Source organism: Taudactylus pleione, unplaced genomic scaffold, assembly GCF_031769625.1.
Source record: "Taudactylus pleione unplaced genomic scaffold, aTauple2 ptg000135l, whole genome shotgun sequence".
NCBI classification, from domain to species: Eukaryota; Metazoa; Chordata; class Amphibia; order Anura; family Myobatrachidae; genus Taudactylus; species Taudactylus pleione.
Window position 1 is genome coordinate 7,192,747 of NW_028284537.1, and position 25,840 is coordinate 7,218,586.

Here is a 25,840-nt window from a genome sequence, read left to right on the forward strand (position 1 = left end):
AGCCAGGACAGTCAGTGTGGTGAGGAGGGGACGCCGAGGAGGCGCATGCAGTGAATGACGCCTTCGCGGAGCAGGAAGAGGAGGGCTGATCCGTGCAGCCCACTGAGCCCGGTGATAGGTAGGTAGGCTGGTGACCCCTGGGGAAGGGCCAGCCAGTGTGTAGCAATGTCGGACAGGCTGGCCCCAGTCCCGATGTGTGATACCTGGACAGCCCCTCACTGCCCTGGCTGTTGCTGTGTGCCGTACGGCACACAGCTGACAGCACCTTTCCATGATCAGCGCTGCTCCAGCTCCTATCAATGAATAGATGAAGCAAGCAGACATGGGAGAGAACGCGGCCACTGAGGGGAGCACAGGCCTGGCCCAGCGGGAAATGTCCCACTGTCCCGGTGGCCCAATCCGCCTCTGGGTGTGGCCACCACACTGCCTGCAGGGCTCTAAGCCGGCCGACTGACTGATCTCACTGACAAGTCTCCATCCTCATAATACTTTAATCGTCCATTTAGTAAAATGCCTAAAGCAAAATCTAGGGATAGTTAATATTTGTGTGTACCCCTGAAAATGTGATTTGGGGGGATAGCCTGCAAATATTTGTTGATAAATATGCCCCTATTAACCTAGACAATACATTATATACAGTCAGGTGCATAAATATTGGGACATTGATAGAATTTTCATATTTTGGCCTCTATTCATCACCACAATGGCTTTGAAGTGAAACAAACAAGATGTGCTTTAACTGCAGACTTTCAGATTTAATTTGAGGGTAATTACATCCAAATCAGGTGAACGGTGTAGGAATTACAACGGTTTCTATATGTGCCTCCCACTTTTTAAGGGACCAAAAGTAATGGGACTATCAACTCAAAAGCTATTTCATGGACAGGTGTGGGCTATTCCCTTGTTATTTCACTATCAATTAAACAGGTAAAAGGTCTGGAGTTGATTCTAGGTGTGACATTTGCATTTGGAATCAGTTGCTGTCGACTCTCAATACGAGATCCAAAGAGCTGTCACTATCAGTGAAGCAAGCCAGCATTAGGCTGAAAAATCAAAACAAACCCATCAGAGAGATAGCAAAAACATTAGGTGTGGCCAAATCAACTGTTTGGAACATTCTTAAAAGGAAAAAACGCACCGGAGAGCTCAGCAACACCAAAAGACCCGGAAGACCATGGAAAACAACTGTGGTGGATGACAGAAGAATTATTTCCCTGGTGAAGAAAAACCCCTTCACAACAGTTGGCCAAATCAAGAACACTCTCCAGGAGGTAGGTGTATATGTGTCAAAGTCAACAATCAAGAGAAGACTTCACAAGAGTGAATATAGAGGGTTCACCACAAGATGTAAACCATTGGGGAGCCACAAAAACAGGAAGGCCAGATTAGAGTTTGCCAAACAACATCTAAAAAAGCCATTACAGTTCTGGAACAACATCCTATGGACAGATGAGACAAAGATCAACTTGTACCAGAGTGATGGGAAGAGAAGAGTATGGAGAAGGAAAGGAACTGCTCATGATCCAAAACATACCACCTCATCAGTGAAGCATGGTGGTGGTAGTGTTATGGTGTGGGCATGTATGGCTGCCAATGGAACTGGTTCCCTTGTATTTATTGATGATGTGACTGCTGACAAAAGCAGCAGAATGAATTCTGAAGTGTTTCGGGCAATATTATATGCTCATATTCAGTGAAATGCTTCAGAACTCATTGGACGGCGCTTCACAGTGCAGATGGACAATGACCCGAAGCATACTGCAAAAGCAACCAAAGAGTTTTTTAAGGCTAAAAAGGAATGTTATGCAATGGCCAAGTCAATCCCCTGACCTGAATCTGATTGAGCATGCATTTCACATGATGAAGACAAAACTGAAAGGAAAATGCTCCAAGAACAAGCAGGAACTGAAGACATTTGCAGTAGAGGCCTGGCAGAGCATCACCAGGGATGAAACCCAGCGTCTGGTGATGTCTATGAGATCCAGACTTCAGGCTGTAATTGCCTGCAAAGGATTTGCAACAAAGTATTAAAAAGTGAAAGTGAGATTTAGGATTGTTTAGTTTGTCCCATTACTTTTGGCCCCTTAAAAAGTGGGAGGCACATATAGAAACCATTGGAATTCCTACACCGTTCACCTGATTTGGATGTAATTACACACAAATTACATCTGAAAGTCTACAGTTAAATCACATCTTGTTTGTTTCATTTCAAAGCCATTGTGGTGGAGAATAGAGGCCAAAATATGAAAATTCTGTCAATGTCCCAATATTTATGCACCTGACTGTATAGTGGCTGTCTCTGAAGTACAGAGCCACACACATTAGTAACAACTAGGTGACTGTGGGCCCATTTATCATTAAATGTTTGCCGTGTCCCTGCATGTGCTTTTTCATACATCCCAGCGCTATGATCACATCCTGCAATGCGATTACATTGCTGTGTGTGGGGTAGACGGTAATCAATGGGCCGCGCTGCTGAGAGACTGCAATCAAGGTCACACCCCGAGTGCAGCCATTATCCCTCAGGCACTGGGGAAGTTTAAAGCCGGCGGCAGACGGGTCTGGTCCTCCCAATAATGCGGCCCTGATGATAATTACTACTGAAGTTTTCATTCCAGCAGGGAAGGGGTGGGGGGGTCTAGAACAGGAGGAAGTAGGAACTAAGGATGGGAATCATTTCATGTTAAATTGGTCAGAAGGTTCCAATGTTCAATATTTAACCCTGCAATGGCATACCTCCCAACTGTCCAACATTCAGCGGGACGGTCACGTTTTTCTGGGACTTTCCCGCCCGCGGGCCGCAGTGTCCTGCGGTGGGAGGGAAGTTGGGGAGAGCACATACCGCTACTCTGCTATGCAGAGCAGTGGGTGTGCAGAAAGTGAACAGATGCCGTGCGCATGCGCACGGCATCTGTTCACCAGTGTAGGGAAAGCCTGGGGGGCTGCCCAGCATCTCGGAGAGTGCTGGGCACGCTCCCTATAGTGACAATAACGGGGGTTGTTGCGCAGCTCAGCCCCTTTTCCATGAAATCCCGCCCCTCCCAACAAAGCCACACACCCTTTCCGGGCGCACACATAGTATCCCTGCTCTTCATGGACAAAAGTTGGGAGGTATGCAATGGTGAGGATCCAATGTTTCATCACCATCGCTAGGGCTAGGTTTCTCCCCCAATGTTTTCCCTATTGTTCCAATGGTTTTATTTTTTTTGTGACAAGGGCGTGATTCAGTAAAGATCTCTATTGCAATTGCGATTACGGATGCAGTTCAACTGCGATAGTATGCTAATTCATTGCGATCGCAATGTTTCCACTGCTGCACTACATAAGTACGCCCACTTTACCTTACACACCTCCGTAATGTTTAGCAAGACTGCAAAACCGTTGGTACAATCGAACATCATTGCAGCCTCACGCACACTTGCGCAAGGTCTGACCTTACTCAGAAATTGATAACCTCATCACACGCTGAGTCCTCGGGCTGTGTATGTCATCGCAGTGGAAAATTTATGCACGGCCCTGCAACAGTGTTCAAACGCACTGCCACGTCTGCGTTTCCCAGGCCACCCCCGTCACCATCTACAAACGGTAACTTCTTGTCAATCACTCTGCAATGTGTCTGCGTAGTCACTGGGATTGCAGTCCCGTTCGCAGTGGCCGGTTTGTGCACTGCAGTACGCAACAATCGGCCGATTGCGGTCGTATTAGCAACTGCGATCCAAGCTGAATCAGACCCACTGTGTCGTGCTACACTGCTTTGGGCTGCCAAGATACACTTGTGTTTTTTCTAACCAATGTTTTGTAACCAATGTAAAAATGATCGGTACTTCCAATGTTTTCTTTCGATGTCCCGTTCCTAGGTGGAACTAGAGATGGCAATCATTTGATGTTTCATCGGAACCATCGGTCAGACAGTTCCAATCTTCGATGTTTAACCCTGCAATGGTGAGGAATCCTCAGGCACAGGCCTTCATGAACCTGTAGCTGCTGCGTCTGACGTCACTCACGTCGCCGCCGGAGAAGAACGCCCCGCCCACCTCTACACAGCAACCAGTGACAGGGGGCGTTCCTCCCTCATCACTTCCGCCCCTCCGCTTCCCTAGGAGACCCCGTGGCCGAGCGTGAGTCCCTTTCTCGCCCGGCAGCGCAAGATGGCGGACACCAAGGTGAGGGGCTCCGGCCGGGTAGCCGGTGCGTCAGGTCCTGAGGCCCCCGAGTTGCGGGGCGGCGGCGGTGACGTGAGGTCGGGTCTCAGCGGGGAGCTCTCCGGCGGCGAAAGTATGTGTGTGTCTGCGGGCGGGCGGAGAGTAGGCCTCGGGCCTAGCGGTCTCGCGTGAGAGTGGGCACCGCCATGGGCAGGGAGAGCGCGGCAGCACCTGGGGTCCTGATCCCGCTCCCGGAGGGGCTTGTCATTATAACTGCCTGCCAGTGTCCTGCAGATGCCGGGTAGTGCGGTCCTGAGAGCCGCCCGTAGCTGAGCTCCAGCAGCTAGCATGTGTCTCTGCGGCTTGTGTGGCACTACAGGTCCCAGCAGGGTGTGATGTGATTTCTAGCTGCATGCCTGGGTCTACCGACACATCCGTGGATGCCTTGCAACAGTTTCAGCACAGACTATTACAGGCCAACCTGTAGCTATCCAGCTGTTGAGAAACTACAAGTCCCAGCATGCCTTGCCACAGTTTTGCTGTTAGAAAATACTAAAACAGTAGCAGGGAATGATGGGACTTGTAGTTTCACAACGGTTGGAGAGCCACAGGTTGGCTAGGCCTGGACTATTAGCACAAATGTGACTGGTCATGCTGGGGTATCTAGTTCTACAACAGCCAGGTGACAGCTCAGTGCCCACCTCTAGCTCTATCTTCTCCTCCTGCGGCCATCAGTGTCACATGCAGCTCTCTATATGCTGCCCGGCTACTCCTGTGTGAGCTGGGGTCCAGTCAGGGTGCTTGGAGCTGTACAGTAGTAGCCCCTGATACATGCCAGGCTGCTGGTGTGCCCCTGCGCTCTGTAACACCGCTGTCCCTGCCGTCATGTGCGACAACCTCATTATGTGAAACACATAATCTGCTGCCTTTACTATAAATCTTATCTGTGCCAAATCTAGCTGTACAAGTTTGTGTTTTGTAGAGGTTGGCTAAGTTATGGGAGAACAGCGGGCAGTGCCTGTGATGAGTGGCATTATATCACCTGCAATGGTACACCTAATCACCCCAAATCTGCATCACACGCAATTGAATTAACCCCATAGTGTAATTAAATGCAATGTTTTATGAGTAACATAAGTAGTGTTATGGCTCAGTTTTGGAATAAATGTAATTTTGTTCCTCCTAAACATGAAACTGGTACTATTAGGAATGTATTGTAATAAAACGAATGTGTACAGCTTTAGAGGTGCTTACACATTGATAAGGTCTCCCTAGTCAGTACACTAAGCTATGCTGTAACTTTGTGCATTTGTGTTACACCTCTACCCATCCACTATGCTGGTTGTCAGTGCTACTCCTGTTTGTACGGAGACTACTTTCCATACTGAAACTGTCATGCCACAAATCGGACACCTAAAGCAATAAACCAGCGCTGTGGCTATTAATACTAGAATGCTTCATATTATTAATCTTAAATAGGTTATGTATGTGGTGTAATGTCCACAGGGGCACACTAGTGTTGCTTTCATTATTGATTAAAACAATCGCTTTTGTCCACCTTCTTAGATATCAATACCTCAATCTGCCAAAGCTGGTTCATCTGAAAATTACTGTATTGCACTTCTTCCTACACTTATAAGCCACTGATTACATACAAATCCTGTTTGAAAGGAATTTAGGGGTCCATTTACTAAGCTGTGTTGGGAGATAGTGAATGGTGATAAGGTACCAGCCAATCAGCTCCTAACTGCCATTTTTCAAACACAGCCTGTGACATGGCAGTTAGGAGCTGATTGGCTGATATCTTATCACCGTTCACTTTATCTCCTAACATAACTTAGTAAATAGGCCCCTTAGTCAGGATCCAGACTGTCCAACACATTCTGGCAGTAAGTATTAGGGTAAGGGTCAGGATACTTAAATCTGTTGGGATTCTGATTGTCTGCATCCTCTCTGCTGGGATTTTCTACCCAACCAGTTTACAAATTCCCTAAAGTATGTCAATTAAAAATATTTAATTTTCTGTAGCTCCTATTGTGATGGTGACAAACTGTTGTTTTCCTCCCAAGGCCAAAAAGGCGCCTGTAAATAAAAACCTGGTCGGCCTCCCAGGCTTCTACAAGAACTCACGTGGAGGTGTCAAGTCTTCAAATCAGGTAAATATATTGCATGCTTGTAAGGCTGACTTCATATGTTTACTTATCAAATGTATTGTCTTCATACTGACTATATAAATCAGTGGTTCTCAAACTCTGTCCTCAGGACCCCACACAGGTCACATTTTCCAGGTCACCCAGCAGGTGCACAGGTGTAGTCATTACTCACTGACACATTTTAAAAGATCCACAGGTAGTTATTTATTTCACTTGTGATTCTGTGAGGAGAACTGGAAAACATGCACTGTTTGGGGTCCTGAGGACCGAGTTTGAGAACCTGTGATATAAATGGTGGCTGATAGGATGGATGCTACTTTTATTCCAGAGCTGGATCCAGTCTGTTGGTAAGTCTTTGGTTCTTATGCTGTATCTGGGAGCAGCTTGTTTCCTCTCCTGACACTTGATACCTTGTTGTGCAGCATTGGACTCTGTAACCAAATGTTGGTCTTCTGAATTGGGGTTCCCGTGGGAAACCTTTGATCCTATATTAATTTGCTCCCACTCTAAAGCTTAATTAAACTGTAATAACCTAAAAATTATTAGTTGACTATCAAATAAAAAGCCTAATCTATCTTAAAATAGAAATAAATACATCTCATAGATGTAACTTTAAAACTTAATTTGGTTTTTGGCTTGGATCTTCCATCCAAGTTTGTATCTCGGAATGAGGTAAAAGATGACATTTTGCCTCATTCTGAGGTCTGAAGTTGTTGGAACGATCCAAGCCAAACCGCTCATCTGTAATGAAAACTTTTCGTAGTAATTTAGAAGTGGTCAGTCTTGCTCTTGTATATTGATAACTGTGTAATAAGTCTTTAACTGGTCACCTACTGTAGGCCAGGTGTCCTAGCTAGTCCTTGATCACAATCTGTAATTGTAAAGCTGGGCATCCACTATACAATTTTCTGTCAGATATCTGTCCAATCTGGCTGGAATGAAAACCTGGTAATATATGGGAGCAAATGACAGTCGATTATATGGTTTTAAACACTGATAAAAGGACAAAAAAATGTTCAAATTGGTTAAATGTGTGTTTTAACCAATTTGTCTGAACTATTTTTGACTATTTTCCAGTGTTTGTGAGCAAATGGACGATTGTCATTTGCTCTCATACATTACCAGGTTTTCGTTCCAACCAGCCAAGTTGGACAGAGATCTGACAGAAAATTGTATAGTGGGTGGCCAGCTTTAGATCTGTGCATGCAGTGTTGCTAGAATGTAAACAGTAACAGGTACTGAGTATTTCCTGTTGCCCATGTAATGCTCACTGAGCAGTCTGTTGGGAAGAGGGGGATTTAGTTCTCATGTTTTGCTGCTTCAGTGTTAAGCCTTGCACATTACCACTTATTATGGGAAAGTCTCTTCATTCATTTTCCTGCGTACCTCTACGAAACAAGACTGAAAATTGAGTAGAGAACCCTGGCTGCAGAATGCCTTCGACTGTTCATAGGCACATCCCAGGGAACTGAGTTGCCCTCTTTAACCCAAAAGGCTCAGATTTGAGAAATGACTGTAATGCCAGCCATAGTGTGTAGAGATTTAATGCAGCCATGTCAATGATGATGCTTGTGTTTGAGTTTCGCTACTATGAAATCATTTCACATGCACTACCATCTGAGACGGCTGATCACAGCGTACACAGATTGGTGCACTTTGTTGCCCATGCTTGATGCATTATTTTACCCCCTCCCCTGCAGGTTCTGGTTATTGATGGTAGAGGACATCTACTTGGTCGTCTTGCAGCTATTGTTGCTAAACAAGTTTTGCTTGGTAAGTGTCAGTGCTTTTAACACGCGTTTTATTTGTTGTAGCTGGTCATTGATGATCCTAATGTTTCTCGTTTGAGTTTAACGACTATGCGATAACTACATGCACTACCATCTGAGACCAGAGCTGAATATTATTGCTATAATAGCAGTGGGCTGTAATTGGGTCCTTATTAGAATGTGATATATCAATGTTTTGTTTTGTAATTTAGGGCGCAAAGTCGTTGTTGTGAGATGTGAAGGCATCAACATTTCTGGCAACTTCTACAGAAATAAACGTAAGTGTTTCTAATCTTATATGTGTTATGGAAGCCAGTCTCTCCCTGTCAGGATTGATTGGTCCCTGTTCTGTTGCAACATATAGAGGCTTCATATGACTGCTCTTCATAACTGCCTTACAGTGGGACACAGCGTACCTGCAAATAGCCAACTTGCATTTTACATAAGGCAAAAATAAAGTAACTGTCACATTTGTGTTATGCTTGGTACACTATGCAATATTTTGATCACTTAGCTGACTAACGACTTAGCATAGTGCATTGCCGAGTGTGTACAGACTATGAAAGTCTGTGAAAGACGTCAAGGCATAAGGCATCTGTCCTGCAGCGAAGCCGATGCTGATATATCTGCACGTCTGGCTGTGTACAGATGACCTGCCGACCGCTTGTGTACTTGCTGCAGGTGACTGACATCTCGACTGGGTTTGCAAATGTAATTGCCGACCCAATTTTGATGCCGCGCTGATGCATCGTCTGAATGATTGGCAAGTGTGTATGCACTTAAATTTAGAGGTCGGTGGGTTAGCGCGTTAGTCTGTTGCAAGCTCTATTCTATAGTCATGGCCTTTTTATAATCTCTTCAGATAATCTGTGGCTTGGACCCCCATAGAGTATGACTGTTTAATACAATAATAGTATAACGTTCTTTTCTGTTTTTTGTGAAAATGAGTTGTATTTCCTACAATAATTTGCTGTTTATCGTACAGTAGCTGAGCTCTGTATGGTCCAGTTCAGTGGTTCTCAAACTGTCCTCAGAACCCCACACAGTTCACATTTTCCAGGTCACCCAGCAGGTGCACAGGTGTAGTCATTACTCACTGTCACATTTTAAAAGATCCACAGGTGGAGCTATTTATTTTTTGTGATTCTGTGATGAGACTTGAAAAACATACTGTTAAGCTGGCCACACATTAGACTAAAGGCCCCCATACATCAGAGATTGATTGCAGCAATCGTGCAATTTGCAATCTGATGTATGGGGGCCTTAACTTGCATTCAACCAACTTACAGCCAACTAGTTGATTGGTTGGAATGAAAATCTGGTAAGGTATGAAAGCAAATGACAATCAGCAATTTGCTACCAAATGCCAGAAAATGGAGAAAAACTGTTTGAACAAATAGTTTAGATCAAACATTTAACAAACTTGTCTGAACGACCATTTTCATCTGTTTTCTGGCATTAAGGAGCAAATTGCTGATCATCAGTTACTCCCATACGTTACCAGATTTTCATTCCAACCAATCAACTAGTTGGCTGGTTGGACAGATAATCTTTAGATGTGTGGCCAGCTTTAGGGGTCCTGAGGACAGTTTGAGAACCTGTGGTCTAGTTGAAGTGTTAATGCTTTACTTCAAAAACCGGTTGTGGGTTACTGCTCTGGTTTTGTGTTGTAGGTTTTCTTGAAGTTACTACTTACATACTGCAGACTAGATACTATTTAGAGCAGTGGTTCTCAATCAAGTTTTCCCAACAAGTCATATTTTAAGCATTTCTGAAAATCGCTGACCCAGCAAAATAGATCAAACATGTTTTAAGAAATCTACAAAACATGACCTGTTGGTGGTATCTGAGGACTGGAGTTGAGAACCCCTGATATAGGGACATTTCAGTTAATACAAAGTGTTTAGTATGAATATTAGTAACGATTGGTGACCCATGGGCCTAAGTTAATGTTTCCTGGTCCCATCTCTGTTGCCGGCCATCTGAAATGACAAGTGTGCTCTTTTAACATCTAAAGTCACCCTGTTGGATATAAGATTCAGAAATCCGCTATTGGAGGCATTCTATAGATTCGTCTGAAATCGTGGATGTCTCTACTGAAGATTTGTTTGGTGTGTTTACCGGTAAAATACAATCGGTGGTATGGTCATGATGGGCTTATTTTTCGACATTAAAATCTGTTCTAGTTTCAGAGAGTTTGGGAAGGGTGTTTGGCAAAAACCAGTGCTTTTTCTCTTCTGTCTGGATTAATATGGCAGAAGCTCAGACTGGAAGTCTCATGCATTATCCTGTCACTAGAGCGTGAAACTGTGCCTCATGGAATAATATAGTCCCCTTGGGTATTGTAGGAAAGTAAAGTTACATAGATCTAGTAGCCATGATTTTAGACTAGAAATGGTCACTCCATGTTAGTCTTTCCTACCCTTTTTCCCATTCATTGATTGGACATTGTGTTTTTTAGTCTATTTTGCATGTAGCTTTTGGTTTCCAATCAAATCTTATAAACACTGCAGTACAATAAAGTGGTGTTAGAAATCTGGTTTTTCTTGACTTTAGAGAATACTGGACTTGCAGGTGCTTACAACAAACTGTCCTTCCTCCAACAGTTAAATACCTTTCTTTCCTGCGTAAACGCATGAACACAAACCCTTCCCGTGGGCCATATCACTTCAGAGCACCCAGCCGCATCTTCTGGAGGACTGTCCGAGGTAAATTGGAACTTTAGTCTATTCTCAGTTGAGTGTGACTTATAGGTTGTCACTTTGCAAGGTACTTCTTGGATACATTTTACCTTCTTTGTCGACAACTGTTTGCTTGAGTCCTTGACGCTGAAACGATTTCCCTTTGTGTTCAGGAATGCTTCCGCACAAGACTAAGCGAGGACAGGCTGCTTTGGAAAGACTGAAGGTTTTTGATGGAATCCCTCCTCCTTATGACAAGGTATAAAGATGAGGGTGCATTGCTGCGACAACTCTAAAGCTTGGGTACACTATACGATATATTTGCCGTGTATTGCAACAAACATCCTATAGTATGTATATCCAAATCCACCCAATTCATCCTTTGAATTGGGTGGTTGCATTATCCCATCTCATGTGCTGCACATCTGACGGGACTGTGCTACAGACGGCATGGTGTAGTTACATTGAGCATGTAATGATGTACTGCGGCATCGTAGTGTACAGTGATGCAATATATTTTCATGTTGCTGGGTTGGCGCTTCGTTTAGGTGTACCCAGCTTAAGTGTATCAAACTATTTACATTTTTATTTTTGCAGAGGAAGCGTATGGTGGTTCCCGCTGCCCTGAAAATCGTGCGCCTGAAGCCAACGCGCAAGGTAGGCGATGTGGTTTATAGAAGGATGTATTAAGTCCTTGTCGAGTTGACTGCAGTTATGAACTTGTGCCCCTATTTATCAATGAAGTATAACCTCTTAGTGCTAGCTAAAGGGGTTATGACTTCCTTTTTGCATTTAACAAACCGCGGTAATCTAAGATTACCGCTCTGTCACCGCATCGCTCTCACCATCTTTAGATGGCGATAACTTTGTGGTACCCAGGTCATGCACATGCGCAGATGGACCGTCGTACATGCGCATTACACAAGACCCCCGTAGCAGCGTTATGCTGCTAGCAGCCCAAAGGAGGAACTTGCAGACGAGGAGGACTTCGCTGGACCTCGCCGGAGGGGTAAGTATTGGTAAATGCCAGGTGATTTTTAGTTTATCTCAGTGATACTAAACGAAAAATTGTGCTGGTGTTTACCTTCATTGATAAATGGGGGCCTTGGTTTGGTTTTCAAGATGTCTAAAAAGCTGGACCCGTGTTATGACTGAACATTACACAGCTGTTATTTGTAGCTGAAAATGAACACATCTAAATGGATCTTCTGGCTATTCTTGTAGTACGCGTTCCTTGGTCGCCTTGCCCATGAAGTTGGCTGGAAGTACCAGGCAGTGACTGCCACTCTTGAAGAGAAAAGGAAGGAGAAGGCCAAGATGTACTATGGCAAAAAGAAGTTGGTTATGGTACGTATTGGCCCTGTGATGTCACTTGCTGCTGCATTAGTGAGCATTGTAGTATGTGATGTGCTGCAGAGCATTGCTGCCATAACCCGGCTGCGAACAGATCGGCCAGTGACATCCCTCGCACCTATATCAACCTCTTAATTTAAGCCTTTTGGTTTTACGAATAATGCCCTAATAAAGCAATATTCTGGTATATGCCAGATATTTTACTATATGAAAACATAACTCTGCGCTGGCCCTTTTTATGTGCAAATGTGTTCATCTTTCTGTCCTTTCAGGAGAAATTGACAAACTGCACTGAATCTTTGTAGCAATTGCCCTATCTACAGTCAGGTGCATAAATTTTGGGACATTGAGAGAATTTTCATATTTTGGCCTCTATTCAGCACCACAATGGCTTTGAAATGAAACAAACAAGATGTGCTTTAACTGCAGACTTTCAGATTTAATTTGAGGGTAATTATATCCAAATCAGGTGAACAGTGTAGGAATTACAACAGTTTCTATATGTGCCTCCCACTTTTTAAGGGGCCAAAAGTAATGGGACTATCAACTCAAAAGCTATTTCATGGACAGGTGTGGGATATTCCCTCGTTATTTCATTATCAATTAAGCAGGTAAAAGGTCTGGAGTAGATTCTAGGTGTGACATTTGCATTTGGAATCAGTTGCTGTCGACTCTCAATGAGATCCAGAGAGCTGTCACTATCAGTGAAGCAAGCCATCATTGGGCTGAAAAATCAAAACAAACCCATTAGAGAGATAGCAAAAACATTAGGTCTGGCCAAATCAACTGTTTGGAACATTCTTAAAAAGAAAGAACGCATCGGAGTGCTCAGCAACACCAAAAGACCCGGAAGACCACGGAAAACAACTGTGGTGGATAACAGAAGAATTATTTCCGTGTTGAAGAAAAACCCCTTCACAACAGCTGGACAAATCAAGAACACTCTCCAGGAGGTAGGTGTATATGTCAAAGTCAACAATCAAGAGAAGACTTCACAAGAGTGAATATAGAGGGTTCACCACAAGATGTAAACCATTGGTGAGCCTCAAAAACAGACCAGATTAGAGTTTGCCAAACAACATCTAAAAAAGCCATTACAGTTCTGGAACAACATCCTATGGACAGATGAGACAAAGATCAACTTGTACCAGAGTGATGGGAAGAGAAGAGTATGGAGAAGGAAAGGAACTGCTTATGATCCAACACATAACCACCTCATCAGTGAAGCGTGGTAGTGTCATGGCGTGGGCATGTATGGCTGCCAATGGAACTGGTTCCCTTGTATTTATTGATGTGACTGCTGACATAAGCAGCAGAATGAATTCTGAAGTGTTTTGGGCAATATTATATGCTCATATTCAGTCAAATGCTTCAGAACTCATTGGACGGCGCTTCACAGTGCAGATGGACAACGAACCGAAGCATACTGCAAAAGCAACCAAGGAGTTTTTTAAGGCTAAAAAGTGGAATGTTATGCAATGGCCAAGTCAATCCCCTGACCTGAATCTGATTGAGCATGCATTTCACTTGATGAAGGGAAAATGCCCCAAGAACAAGCAGGAACTGAAGACATTTGCAGTAGAGGCCTGGCAGAGCATCACCAGGGATAAAACCCAGCGTCTGGTGATGTCTATGCTTTCCAGACTTCAGGCTGTAATTGCCTGCAAAGGATTTGCAACAAAGTATTAGAAAGTGAAAGTTAGATTTAGGATTGTTTAGTTTGTCCCATTACTTTTGGCCCCTTAAAAAGTGGGAGGCACATATAGAAACTGTTGTAATTCCTACACTGTTCACCTGATTTGGATGTAATAACCCTCAAATTAAATCTGAAAGTCTGCAGTTAAAGCATATCTTGTTTGTTTCATTTCAAAGCCATTGTGGTGGTGATTAGAGGCCAAAATATGAAAATTCTGTCAATGTCCCAATATTTATGCACCTGACTGTATAACTACTGGAATTATTAGGATTAATATAACATTCTGCTCTGCTATAACAGTGAAATACGTATGTAACAAAGCCTAGAGGCTCCCAGTCCATATTGACTATAACAATAAATATTGACTTAATCTTCTTTTTGGCTTAGTGAGTTTCTGCAGAATGACCGTGCTAAGTAATGTTTAATTGGCAGGATTTATGTCATCTGGTGTTATGATCACTTTGTTATGTGAGTGCAAAATGCAGGGCTGTGCTGCCAGAGATTTGTACTACACAACACTGCTCGTGATGACTGCATTGAAGAGCATTAACACTTTCATATTTTTATATTACCATGTTCTGCCATTGAGAAGTCTACTGCTGCCTTACTGTATGGTGGCCAGTACCCTGTTGTACAATGTAGATTTATATACCTATTTTTCCTATTTCCAGAAACTGAAGAAACAGGCAGAGAAGAACGTTGAAAGCAAAATTGCTAAGTACACAGACGTCCTGAAGCAGTATGGTGTCCTAGTCTAACTACCCGCACAGATTTCGAATAAACATTTGACAAAACCTTGTGGCTGGTGGTCTTTCATGGATTTCTAACCAGTCTGCATTAATACTGATGTATTAAGATCCTTTGGAGGTGGGGAATCACATATTTAGATGAGAGATCAATTTCCATGTTCCAGAGTTTATATGAAAACCTGGATGATGAAGCCCCTGCATCTCCATTATTGACCACCTGTAGTCTTTCCTTGACTGTCCATTCAGGCACCATTACAATAACTTGTCATACTGCTAGATATGAGGTTGGATAGGGTTGTAATCCACTTGCCTAAATTAACTTGTCTTGTGGAGAGTTTCTGGTATTTGACCTCACTGAAATGGCAATATTCCATTACTCCATGCAGCAAGTGGTATATAATTGCCTGTTTCTACTAGTAAGGGTGTTGGCCATGTTATAATATGGTTGTAGGTGATAGGAGTAAGTAACTTGAGTGTATTTACCCTCCATGTAAGTTTTTAGGTGAAACCTGGTTGCTGTGGTCCAAAATATCATAAGTTGCTGAAATTTGAAAGCAAATATTACTTCATATATTATGCAAACTAAAACTAATTTCATGGGTTGAGGTTGGTCTAAAGTGTCCAGTCTTCACCAGGGGACACAAGGTTGAGATGGACTTTGCAAAGGTACACTGGTGGGAGCTACCACGTGCATGGTGCCCAGCAGCTGTTGCAACAAGAGATGACCAATCTGGACAAGTCTAGTTGGATATAGGCTAAAGATCAGTGAGGGCAGCATTTGTTCTGTATCCAAAAACAAGCCTAAGGTCATTGTCACCAGCAGACAGTGATTAGAAAGAGGAGAGCATCGTAGCAATGTAGACTGCCTCTTACCAGCCCGAGCACAGGAGCCATCGTGCTACTCATCTCTGGTACAGGCCATGAACCAAATACTGCACCTATGGATGTTGGTAAATGAATATCAATCAGTCTGCAGATGCTACTTGTAGATGTATGAAATTAGGAGCAGATAAGATGACGAAAATAGATTTATGCACATTGGTGACAGGTCAGGGATTGTAACATGAGCTCTAGTTTGTGGCGTTTGCTCACTGTACAGTGGTAACTGTGTCCAGTATTGAAAATAGTATATTGCTTACATTTTCTAAAACATTTAGACATTAATATATTTAAACATGTACCAGTTGCATATTTAATGTAATACAGTTTATATATCTCATGCAGCTATTGTCAGTTTAAAGCAGATTTAGGATTAAGTCTGTCAAGCAACAGAGATGAAGTACCAACCAATAAACTTCTATCATTTTAAAGGCTGTTTTTGGAAAAAATTACGAGCTGATTGGTTTGTCCTTTATCTTGCCAAGGCTTGATACATCTTCCCCCTTAGTAGAGAACTATATGGAGGGCCCTCCAGCTCTCAGTGGCTGCCTGCTACACAGCCCTGCTTCTACCCCCAGCCCACACCTGGGGCTGGTGCAACCCTCCCACCTCCCAGAACAAAGAGTAAGGGGTCAAAAGAAACTGGGAGCAGAGGTGAGATAAGGAAGGGGCACTTGGAGCTGTTCAACCCCCCCCCCCCCCCCCCACACACACACACACCACTCCACATGGGGTATTGTGATTGGGGGAACACATACACTAGTTTGTTTGACCCATCGCTCTCCAGGGAAACTAGTATGGCGACCATATAGGTGCGCATCTCATGCCTACACTGTCTCCACCCTCATGGCTCCACTGCCTCTTTCCCATCGCAGGATTGGACAATACATCGCCTGGGGCATGGGCCTTAAAATAGAAGTATAGGTTGCAGACTAACTTTTGGAGCCATCTGCCCTAAGGTGTGGTAATTATATTTTCTTTATACTGGAGAAATAATTCTAGCCCCCCTAGACTGAGGCAAAGGTAGACTGTAATATAAATATGTCCAGATGGTATCTATATGTCTTTAGCAATGACAGTTTGGTGCCAGTTACTTGGCAAATGTGTTGTACAAAATGTACTTAATTTGTTGTGCATAATTAACAGTTATTTGGAAAGTTGACAGCTACAATATGCACAAAATAAAGTACATGGGGAGCACTAGATGAGTCTGCTAATCATTAGTTATAAAGCTTTTCTAATGCTAGTCTATATCAGTGTTTGTCCCATGACCGTGCAGCATGATGGTTGGATGAACAAACACTGCAGCGGTTAATTGTGAAACTGTATTCCCTTTCCTATGCAGCGATGTATGCATTAATGCAGTCACACCCTCCTTAGCCATACGCTTTAGCAGTTATTATTTGTGCGCACTGGGATGTAGTCAGCATCCTGGCGTGCGGGATGCCGACGTTTAAATCCGGAAGGCAGCTTCCTGAACGACAGCATCCTGAAGGTAAGTATCGCCAGTTAGGGGAGGGTTGGGCACCAGGGAGGGTAATGCTGGCCATACACTAGTATGACCAGCATAAGATAAGATTCATCTTACGATTTCCCTTGAATTCCCTGGCAGTCCTGGCCACACACTGTACATACGATCTTGCGATTGATCTGCATTTTAGGAGGGATGGTCATTGAATGAAAGAACACACTTCTTTAAAATGTCACTGAAATGATGCCAGTCGGACGCACGATGCATCGCATGCTGAAAGACGTGGCACGATCAGCATACGATAATGACTGATAATATGGGCTGCACATCTGATATGTTTTAAGAGCTGCTGGAGCGTGCATCGTATCCTACCTTAGAAACTTCACGATTACTTGAAAATTGGGTGATCGGCCTGAAATCGCACTAGTGTATGTCCAGGATTAGGGTGTGGGGAGGTTATGTTTAGGCACTGGGGAGGGAGTGTTTGGTATAGTGTGCGGGGAGGTTAGGCTTAGGAACTAGGGGGGTGGTAGATATCTTTCTCATAGGCAGCGGCATCCCATACCCAACCCGTGTGCACTTGAAGCAGCCCTATCCTGGGTGCATCTGAATGGAGATGTATTGCTGCGTCCAGGTACAAGTTGGTACGGAATCAGTATGATTTACCGCCGGTTGCATGGCAGTTCTAATCCCGACAGCGGCAGCCCGAGGTAAAAATCCTGATCGTTCTTTCTGGTATGTATCGCTAACCTAATTCCCTACCCTAACCCTGATAGGGGTGCCTAACCTCCCCTAGCCTAACCCTAAGTGTCGTGTCCCCCCCCCCCCCCCCCCCCTCTCCCCTCCCTGTGGCTGTCTGTACCTGCCTTACCTTTGATCAGTGTGTCTGGCTCCCAGCGTAGGTCTAATGACAGGCGTTGGAATTTCGACGCCTGTCATTAGTGCTTTGACAGGATTAGACAGTCGGGAAGCTGGCGGTCTGGATTTCGTCTGCTGGCTTCCCGTTAGTACAACCAGGTGATTGGTAACCTTTTGACTATGGCAATGCACTGAATGAAGCTGTACAGATATTAGGGCAACATGGATCACTTGCCCTTCTGTTTATAGTATATTCAATTTATACATTGAAGTCCAATATTAAATAAACTGGGGTTGATGTATCAAGCAGTGGATAAGTGGACCAGTAGAGAAGTTGCCCATAGCAACCAAGTACACTATACCTATAAAAAAATATATATATATTTTGCATAATAACTTAAAAATTTGTCATATGGTATCCAATTTATTTAATGTTAGGACAGAGTGATTGTTCTATCTGATTTACTAAAACACAGATTTGAGTATATACAGTCAGGTGCATAAATATTGGGACATTGACAGAATTTTCATATTTTGGCCTCTATTCACCACCACAATGGCTTTGAAATTAAACAAACAAGATGTGCTTTTAACTGCAGACTTTCAGATTTAATTTGAGGGTAATTACATCCAAATCAGGTGAACGGTGTAGGAATTACAACTGTTTCTATATGTGCCTCCCACTTTTTAAGGGGCCAAAAGTAATGGGACTGTCAACTCAGAAGCTATTTCATGGACAGGTGTGGGCTATTCCCTCATTATTTCATTATCAATTAAGCATGTAAAAGGTCTGGAGTTGATTCTAGTTGTGACATTTGCATTTGGAATCATTTGCTGTCGACTCTCATTATGAGATCCAAAGAGCTGTCACTATCAGTGAAGCAAGCCATCATTAGGCTGAAAAATCAAAACAAACCCATCAGAGATAGCAAAAACATTGTGTGGCCAAATCAACTGTTTGGAACATTCTTAAAAAGAAAGAATGCACCGTAGAGCTCAGAAACACCAAAAGACCCGGAAGACCATGGAAAACAACTGTGGTCGATGACAGAAGAATTATTTCCCTGGTGAAGAAAAACCCCTTCACAACAGTTGGCCAAATCAAGAACACTCTCCAGGAGGTAGGTGTATATGTGTCAAAGTCAACAATCAAGAGAAGACTTCACAAGAGTGAATATAGAGTGTTCACCACAAGATGTAAACCATTGGTGAGCCACAAAAACAGGAAGACCAGAATAGAGTTTGCCAAACAACACCTAAAAAAGCCATTACAGTTCTGGAACAACATCCTATGGACAGATGAGACAGATCAACTTGTACCAGAGTGATGGGAAGAGAAGAGTATGGAGAAGGAAAGGAACTGCTCATGATCCAAAACATACCACCTCATCAGTGAAGCATGGTAGTGTCATGGCGTGGGCATGTATGGCTGCCAATGGAACTGGTTCCCTTGTATTTATTGATGATGTGACTGCTGACAAAAGCAGCACAATGAATTCTGAACTGTTTCGGACAATATTATATGCTCATATTCAGTCAAATGCTTCAGAACTCATTGGACGGCGCTTCACAGTGCAGATGGACAATGACCCGAAGCATACTGCAAAAGCAACCAAAGAGTTTTTTTAAGGCTAAAAAGTGGAATGTTATGCAATGGCCAAGTCAATCCCCTGACCTGAATCTGATTGAGCATGCATTTCACTTGATGAAGACAAAACTGAAGGGAAAATGTCCTAAGAATAAGCAGGAACTGTAGACATTTGCAGTAGAGGCCTGGCAGAGCATCACCAGGGATGAAACCCAGTGTCTGGTGATGTCTATGCGTTCCAGACTTCAGGCTGTAATTGCCTGCAAAGGATTTGCAACAAAGTATTAAAAAGTGAAAGTTAGATTTAGGATTGTTTAGTTTGTCCCATTACTTTTGGCCCCTTAAAAAGTGGGAGGCACATATAGAAACCATTGTAATTCCTACACCTTTCACCTGATTTGGATGTAATTACCCTCTAATTAAATCTGAATGTCTGCAGTTAAAAGCACATCTTGTTTGTTTAATTTCAAAGCCATTGTGGTGGTGAATAGAGGCCAAAATATGAAAATTCTGTCAATGTCCCAATATTTATGCACCTGACTGTACTTTCCGCATACTTCTGCTGGGGGTGGAGGACTGAGGGGGAGATGTACTAAGGTCTGGAAAGTGATAAATTAGAGCGTGATAAACAAATATCCACTCAGCTCCTAACTGTCATGCTGTGTTTGGGAAAAATGACAGGAGCTGATTGATTGGTACTTTATCACTCTCTAATTTCCAGAGCTTAGTACATCTGCCCCTGGGTGCGATCAGATGCACCTTCCGGCCTAAAAACGCCACAATAATTTTTAATTGATGACCCAATACATTTATTTACAGAAGGGAGATGGTAGAGCTGGCACCCTCTGCAGTGATAGTGGATGGGCAGAGGTCTAGAAAAAGTATAATGGGTCCAGGCCGGTAAGGGTAAATACTGGCCCACACCATCAGCCAATATGCTTTTATGCCATACACTGCAATTACTTACCGGGCTGATCATTGCACAGTGTATGGCCACAATTGAGCACCTTATCTGTCTGTCTGGCATGAAAAATCTTCCAGCGTGCCCGAGAGCTGCAACAATTTGTGCTTCCAGACCAACCAATTATTTGACAGCGTATGGCAATGTTAGGTCATTGGTTTGTCTGATGCTGCCTTTTATAGTGTATGGCGGTCCTTATACACCAGACAGCAAGGATACTGATGGCATAGTCTGTGTGTTAATACATTGCGTTTAGTCTTTACTAATAACGTTATTACGAGCTCCTGGGTACATTCCTTTGACATCCATCTGGGGGATGCCTTACAGCAGGGTTATGTATAGTGGTGGTTGGAATTGGACACTAGCTAATTGAAAACTGGCTCCCACCACCTATATAACCTTACACTGTAAGCTCAGTCTTGTTTTAAGTGCCTTTGGAGTAAGGCACTAGCTAGTTATGTCCTAAATTTTTAGTTAGGTTTTGTTTCCATATTTTAAGATTTTGGATTTGGGTGCTTAGTTCCTGGAGACAGGTGACAAGCACCAACCGAGTGGGAACTGGATAGATTAGAAGGTCTGTGTGAACCCACTCTAAACACGGCCTCTGAGAGAGTCACCAAACTACTATGTCACTGGATCTCTCTCCAATTCAGACACACATATGAGGGGGCTGTAGGCAAAAAGTAAAAATTTACGTTGTATAAAAATCTTGTTGCCAATATTCTGCTCCCCGTCACACTGTTTTTGAGCAGATTGGCCGGGGCTTGGTATTACTCACAGATCTGTAGAGCTGGCTTGTCTCACACCTCCAGGGGCTGCTCAGCACCACAGTGCTTCAATCCTCAGGGTGGAAGGGTTACAGAAATAGCAGCAACATGCTGCTTCCTTATGAGAGAGAAGGGTTTTGCTGGATTCCAGGATACCGCTGCATGTGCAGACGCACAGCGGTGACGTCATTAGGGTGGGCCACATAAGAAAGTTCTCGGGGTTCACCGGAAGCTAAGGGAATAGGTGGCTAGAACAATAGGGTGCCATGGAAGGTGATGTCAGTGAGTAAGACACTGCTGCGCGGCTAGTCGCGCAGCGATGGCGTCATCGGGCCGCGGACGCCGGCGGCTATGATTACAGGTCCTGAATTAGTAGGAACCTGCAGCCGGCCACGCCTCCACTCCCACAGGTATTTCAAATTGTTAATTGCAAGCTGCTGCAAAGCCACAGCAGCTGAAGTCTGTAGAACCTACAGAAGAGATCGGGGATGGAAGCTGACAAGCTAAATGTGCCCATAAACCAGTACGACCAGCATAAGATCAGATTCATCATACGATTTCCCTTGAATTCCCCGGAGCTCCCCGGCAGTCCTGACCACACGATTTTGTGCTTTTCTCACACAATTTACATAAGATCTGTTGTACGAACACGCGTCACTAGACGACGGATCGTGATAGGGTTGATCATGTGGCTCACCCAAAAACATGCGATAGATTGGCCCCAAATTTAAATAGAGGGCTGTGCTTCACTGGGGGGGTATAAAAATATGCCTGCCTCTTCAGCTCTGTGCACTCCTGTTTGCTCTGTGATTAGTGAGGCTTGGTTTTTACCCTGCTGAACGCTCCACATTGCTAGCTACTGTGCATTGCTTTGTATTGCCTGGCTTTGCAAAGTGCTTCTTGCTCTATTTCCTGTGGTCTATTTTCTGCTTTTTTGTGGTGATGGATCCCCGCTGTTATAGAGCACTGCTGTCCTATGCTGTGGTCAAGCTGAGTGAGGAGAGGGAGAGAGCCCAGCATAGGAGGAGGATGAGGTCCTGCTGGACCAAGGATTGGCTGCTGGAGAGGGAGAGTCGATCCTACATGCCCCTGCTGATGGAGTGAGGGAGAACAATCCGGACGACTACCGCAACTTCCTGAGGATGGATAACACCACATTCCAGGAATTGCTGCATCTGGTGACCCCCTATATCTGGAAGCAGGACACCAAATTTCCAATGGCCATCACGGCCGAGGAGAGGCTCGTGGCTATGCTGAGGTACCTGGCTATGGGACGCGCCTTTGAGGACCTAAAGTTTGGGACCCGCAACTTTCTATAGTTTGTTAGTTATGTGAAAAATTTAATACAAAAATAATACTTTTTTGGGATTTTTGTGCAGTTTATGCTGCCGACATGGGCTATAAAATCTTTAAAACATAAATACTTATTTATATATACAGATGGCTAAAATGTTAAAAGTATCACCAACTTACCCAATCCATGATAAGTATGGTGCGGCATGAGCTTTGGTGTTTGTGACCCGAATTTCAGGGGCGCAAAAACATGCAGAAAGTGCAAAGTCAGTGGGCCCGGCCCTACTGACATGCACTTCCAGCATGTCTTCCTAGCCGCCTGAGAGTCTGGAACACAAACACCATGCTGCATTCAGCACCATACTTATCAGGGAGTATGAAACTTCATTAGTACCAAACAAGTGTGTAAAAATCTTTGGAAAACAGATAACAATTATGATTAATCCTCATTGTCCTCACTTGCTTCGCGTAATAGTGTAAAAAAATTGGGTGGTGAGGGTGTAGAAGTAGTTTGGTAGGAGACAGCGGATGGAGTAATATTTTTGTAGTACGAGGTGGCTGGGGGATCAGGATGGTAGGTGGAGGTGGGTGGGATAGCAGGATGGTATGTGCAGGTGGGTGGGGGAAGAGGTTGATAGGAGGAAGTGGGTGGGGGCGGAGTTGTTTGGCAGGAGGAGGTGGTTGGGGCAGCAGGATGGTAGGTGGAGGTGGGTGGGGGATGATGTTGGTGGGAAGGAGGAGGTTGGTGGGTGGGGTATCAGGAGGGTAGGGTGGGAAGTTTGCTGTTGGTGGATGGTATGTTTGGGATGAATAGTAGGTGGGTGTTGCCGTGGTCAGTGTAGGGGGGGTTGGAATTACTGGCGGGATAATAATGGTAGTGTCCGATGTCAGTAGACATTGTCTTGCTTTAAATATGAGGTCGGATGTCAGTCTTTCAAATTGTTTTCTTTGGTCCTGGACCATTCCTCGCACCGCTGCACTGACATAGGCCGCAAAGTTGTCATATTCATCCTGTGGTTTCAATAAGGCCTCTCTGGCCTGGCGAAGTAGTGGGTCGTCTTCCTTTTCAATATTTTTGATTTTCCACCTTTGTTTTTTGGAAATTGGTGGGTTGGAGTTTCGACTGGCAACACTATCTTCTAAACTGTGTAGGTCCGGGTTGCTGGGGATATCTGAATTCTGTAAATAGAGAACATGTTTTAAAATGTCATATCTTAATTTTGTTTTCAATTTCTTTCACAGTTCCCTACAAACACGGAAGAGTGGATAGTCATTAGGGATGAGTTTGAAAGCCGTTGGCAGTTCCCTAACTGCGGAGGAGCTATCGACGGCAAGCATATTAGGATTAACCCACCTGCCAACACTGGGTCATACTACTACAATTATAAGGGGTACTTCAGTGCTGTTCTGATGGCTGTGGTGAACGCAAACTACAAGTTCCTGTTTGTAGATGTGGGGAAGAATGGCCGTTCTTCCGACGGTGGCTCCTTTCAGAAGACAGCATTCTACGAGAGGCTCACCACAAACACCCTTCATTTGCCGTCCAGAGAGGCTACCAAACAAGGGCTGAATTTTGTTTTTGTGACTGACGAGGCTTTCGCCATTCATGAAAATTTTATGAAGCCATTCCCACAGAGAGCCTTGAATCATGAAAAGCAGGTGTTCAATTACTGCCTATCTCGTGCAAGGCATATTGTGGAGAACGCCTTTGGGATCTTGAGACACCGATTCCAGATTTTGCATACCCCCATAAATTTAAAGGTGGAGAAGATTGACTGGGTGGTCACGGCTTGCTGTGTCCTGCACAACTTCCTGCACAAGAAAGCCATCCAGCAAAGGTTATTGGGTACACCTGCAGTTGAAGACCCTGAAAATCCAGAAGAAGTTGCTCCGTTCCCCTCATTGGCGGCACCTGAGGTTAGGAAAACCGGGACTTCTCTGGCCAAAAAGGTCAGAGAGGAATATATGGCCTATTTTAATGGGGATGGAGCAGTGCCGTGGCAAGAGGATTTTATCTGAAAATGTTGGAACTTACCACTGATATATCTGTGGATTCCAGTAAATCCTCTTCCAGCAGGCTGCACTCTTCTGACTCAGCCATCACCTGTAGAGAAGGTCTCACGGGATCCTGTTGCACCAGGAACATCATCAGGTCATAATACCATAGCGTGGGTTTGAATATGCTGTCGGTCCCGGCTCCCGAACTTTTGGAATCCACCACCTTCTTGTGCTGTATAATGAAGGTTGTAGGCAGATTCTGGATCTTATTGCACACCCACACTAGGGACGATGCATCATCGTGATATGGCTTACTATACTCTGACAACTGGATTAAGGCCTGGTTATGTTTCTGTCTGTTGGTGTACATTTTTGACTTGGTACACCAAAGACAGTCATGATGCCTGTATAGCTCGATAAATCCAGTTATGAATTCTGGATCACGATCCAGAGACATTCCTATGGGGAAAAAAATGGCATAATAAAGTAAAAAGGACATATTCATTTGGTGGTTTATAATATGGCCACCCCTAACAGTGGGGGTGGCCATTGAACTATGGGGCCCCCAAGAGGACACCCCAACAGTGGGGGTAGCCATTGAACTATGTAAATGGGGCCCCCAAAATGGTGTATTAAACAGTTTTGGGAGAATAGTTTTTTTTTTGTTATTAATAAAGTTTGATTGTAATTTCTCTGAGATGCATATAATTGTCTATGGGGTGGGGGCTAAATCCAATTCATTATTACAATGTGCTTTCTATGACTACATTGATAAAACATGGGCAGTGTAGCAGTGGCGTAACTTCATCCCAGATGCCCGGAGGCAAGATAAATGTTGGTGCCCCCTCCCCCAAACTAAAATGTACCACCCCCCAGCACCTATGCCAGCCCCAGCTGCCGCCGCCCCCCTTATGCAGTTCCTTTTATATAATGCCTACAGTAGTAGTCCGCCTATGCAGTGCTCCCCAGTAATGGTCCCCCTATGCAGTACCTCCAGTAGTGAGGCCCCTTGTAGTTGCCCCCAGTAGTGAGGCCCCTTGTAGTTGCCCCCAGTAGTGAGCCCCCAGTAGTTGCCCCCAGTAGTGAGCACCCTGTAGTTGCCCCCAGTAGTGAGGCCCCTGTAGTTGCCCCCAGTAGTGAGCCCCAGTAGTGAGCACCTGTAGTTGTCCCCAGTAGTGAGCCCCTGTAGTTGCCCCCAGTAGTGAGCCCCTGTAGTTGCCCCCAGTAGTAGGCCCCTGTAGTTGCCCCCAGTAGTGAGTCCCCTGTAGTTACCCCCAGTAGTGAGGCCCCTGTAGTTACCCCCAGTAGTGAGCCCCTGTAGTGAGCCCCTGTAGTTGCCCCCGGTAGTGAGCCCCTGTAGTTGCCCCCGGTAGTGAGCCCCTGTAGTTGCCCCCGGTAGTAGGCCCCTGTAGTTGCCCACAGTAGTGAGGCCCCTGTAGTTGTCCCCAGTAGTGAGGCCCCTGTAGTTGCCCCCAGTAGTGA

General features: G+C 44.4%; 2 protein-coding genes and 2 non-coding genes across 4 annotated transcripts; all 4 read left to right on the top strand.

The window, feature by feature from the left end:
* Nucleotides 1–4,057: 4,057 nt before the first annotated feature.
* On the top strand, nucleotides 4,058–14,588 carry RPL13A (ribosomal protein L13a). Its single transcript, XM_088473393.1, has 9 exons — nucleotides 4,058–4,163; nucleotides 6,212–6,298; nucleotides 7,996–8,068; nucleotides 8,277–8,342; nucleotides 10,671–10,772; nucleotides 10,919–11,004; nucleotides 11,343–11,402; nucleotides 11,970–12,092; nucleotides 14,466–14,588. The coding sequence occupies exons 1-9, from the start codon at nucleotides 4,149–4,151 to the stop codon at nucleotides 14,550–14,552; spliced, it is 699 nt and encodes a 232-aa protein (XP_088329519.1). The 5' UTR covers nucleotides 4,058–4,148; the 3' UTR covers nucleotides 14,553–14,588.
* LOC148522988 (small nucleolar RNA Z195/SNORD33/SNORD32 family) lies at nucleotides 7,848–7,922 on the top strand. Its single transcript, XR_015878478.1, has one exon. It is a non-coding gene; the product is annotated as a small nucleolar RNA Z195/SNORD33/SNORD32 family (small nucleolar RNA).
* LOC148522989 (small nucleolar RNA Z195/SNORD33/SNORD32 family) lies at nucleotides 8,110–8,189 on the top strand. Its single transcript, XR_015878477.1, has one exon. It is a non-coding gene; the product is annotated as a small nucleolar RNA Z195/SNORD33/SNORD32 family (small nucleolar RNA).
* Nucleotides 14,589–22,257: 7,669 nt separating the features above from the next.
* Nucleotides 22,258–24,999, top strand: LOC148522990 (uncharacterized). Its single transcript, XM_088473451.1, has 2 exons — nucleotides 22,258–22,325; nucleotides 23,603–24,999. Exon 2 carries the CDS (start codon nucleotides 23,771–23,773, stop codon nucleotides 24,377–24,379), a length of 609 nt encoding a protein of 202 aa, XP_088329577.1. The 5' UTR covers nucleotides 22,258–22,325; nucleotides 23,603–23,770; the 3' UTR covers nucleotides 24,380–24,999.
* The last annotated feature ends 841 nt before the right edge of the window (nucleotides 25,000–25,840 follow it).